The 1,476-nt window shown below is 48.6% G+C and overlaps 1 protein-coding gene across 1 annotated transcript in view; it reads left to right on the forward strand.

The window, feature by feature from the left end:
* GPR179 (G protein-coupled receptor 179) overlaps nucleotides 1–1,476 on the forward strand; it is a 17,958-nt gene that overhangs the window by 1,270 nt on the left and 15,212 nt on the right. Inside the window, exon 2 of the mRNA XM_023511260.1 lies at nucleotides 556–620. Coding sequence (XP_023367028.1) covers nucleotides 556–620 — 65 coding nt within the window. The remainder of the gene's footprint in view (nucleotides 1–555; nucleotides 621–1,476) is intronic.

A 1,476-nucleotide genomic window follows, 5' to 3' on the forward strand; every position in this document is an offset into this window, starting at 1 on the left:
GAAACTCCCAACCCTGCCAATCTGAACAAAAGGGTCATAAAAGGGTATGATCAAATGGTAATAGAGTATTGCTCATGAAGTAATAGGCTGAGAACCCCAGCCTGTCACTATTTTTCTTGATCTCTCTGTGTGGCATTCCTTCCTCGAAAGGAATAGGACAGGACACCTCAGGAGTGAGGTTTTATGACCTACTATCAGACGAGGTGGGTCAGAGAATTTCTTTAGGGGCAGCTCCTACACAGAAAGGCAAGGGACAGTTCCAGTAATATTTCTAGGTTTTATGGCTTGCTCTAGGGCAGAGAGATCCTAGTTTCTATGATCTGCCTTGTGGGATCCTGGTTTCCATGACTTGCTACAGGGGAGAAAGAAGGGTGGGAAACAGGAGGGTAGGAGAAGGCCAGAGAGAACAGGCTTCTGAGGCCCTTAGTTCAGAGTACTTAACATGCAAAGTGCCATAATTTTTGAGTACTGTTTTCTGAACCCTGATGTACCCAAAGACACATGTCCACCTTGACTTCCATCACTGTGCCCCTAACTACCAATTCACTGTCCTAGGGGGCAGGTGCAGATGGACATAGATCTCCAGAGTGTGGACATCAATCAGTGTGCAAGCGGCCCAGGCTGGTATTCTAACACACACCTGTGTGATCTCAACAGCACCCAGGTAGGGAAGAGGTGGATGAGGGGGGCCTCCCTTCCCATTTCCCATCACTGCCACCACCCAGTTCCCAGGAGCAATGCCAAAGCTGCCCCAACATCTCAGGAATTCAAGGGAGTCCTTAGGGATGCTGAGACCCCTAAAGGGAAGAGGGCAACAAAGGAGCATAGTACTTAAAGGACTCAACAACTAACATTGCTTTTCTAGCTCTGTGTCTCCATTCATTGCTCCCAGCAGGGGTCCCCTCCTGCCAGCAGGCAGCCTGGCTCCTTGCCTGTTCTCTCCCCACTCAGTCCAGAGCAGGATTTGGGGAGCTGTTTGGCCAGGCGTGCCAGCTCAGGCTCCTCCATTTCATATCTCCTGTACTGTGATTATTTCAGACTTGGCATGGGAAGAGTGAAGGGGTGGTTAATATCTAAGCTGGGCTGTGTGTGTATGCATGTGTATTATACATACATGGAGTGGGGAAGTGTGAAAATCCCCTTCAGACAGATTATCAGAGCTCAGGTTCCTACATGTCTGGACATGTGCCTTCTCTCTACCCATTGACAGAAACAGGAAATGATGGGATGTTGAAAACCTGAGGGATGTAGGGGAACAACCCAGTGGGAGGGAGATCATTGTCCACGGAGACAATGAGAGTTCAGAGTTCATAGCACTGGAGAAATGGAAGGCATGTGAGTACACTGTAGCACCTGTACTGAAGTTTGCAAGAATTAGTGTCCCATGGTCTAGTGCAGGTAGGGGTAGAAAGGTGTGATCCCTTTCCTCACCCATCATAAGGGTCACAGTACTCCAGTTAACAACAGAAAAGCATA

This window comes from Otolemur garnettii, unplaced genomic scaffold, assembly GCF_000181295.1.
Source record: "Otolemur garnettii isolate 467f Iridium unplaced genomic scaffold, OtoGar3 scaffold00018, whole genome shotgun sequence".
NCBI classification, from domain to species: Eukaryota; Metazoa; Chordata; class Mammalia; order Primates; family Galagidae; genus Otolemur; species Otolemur garnettii.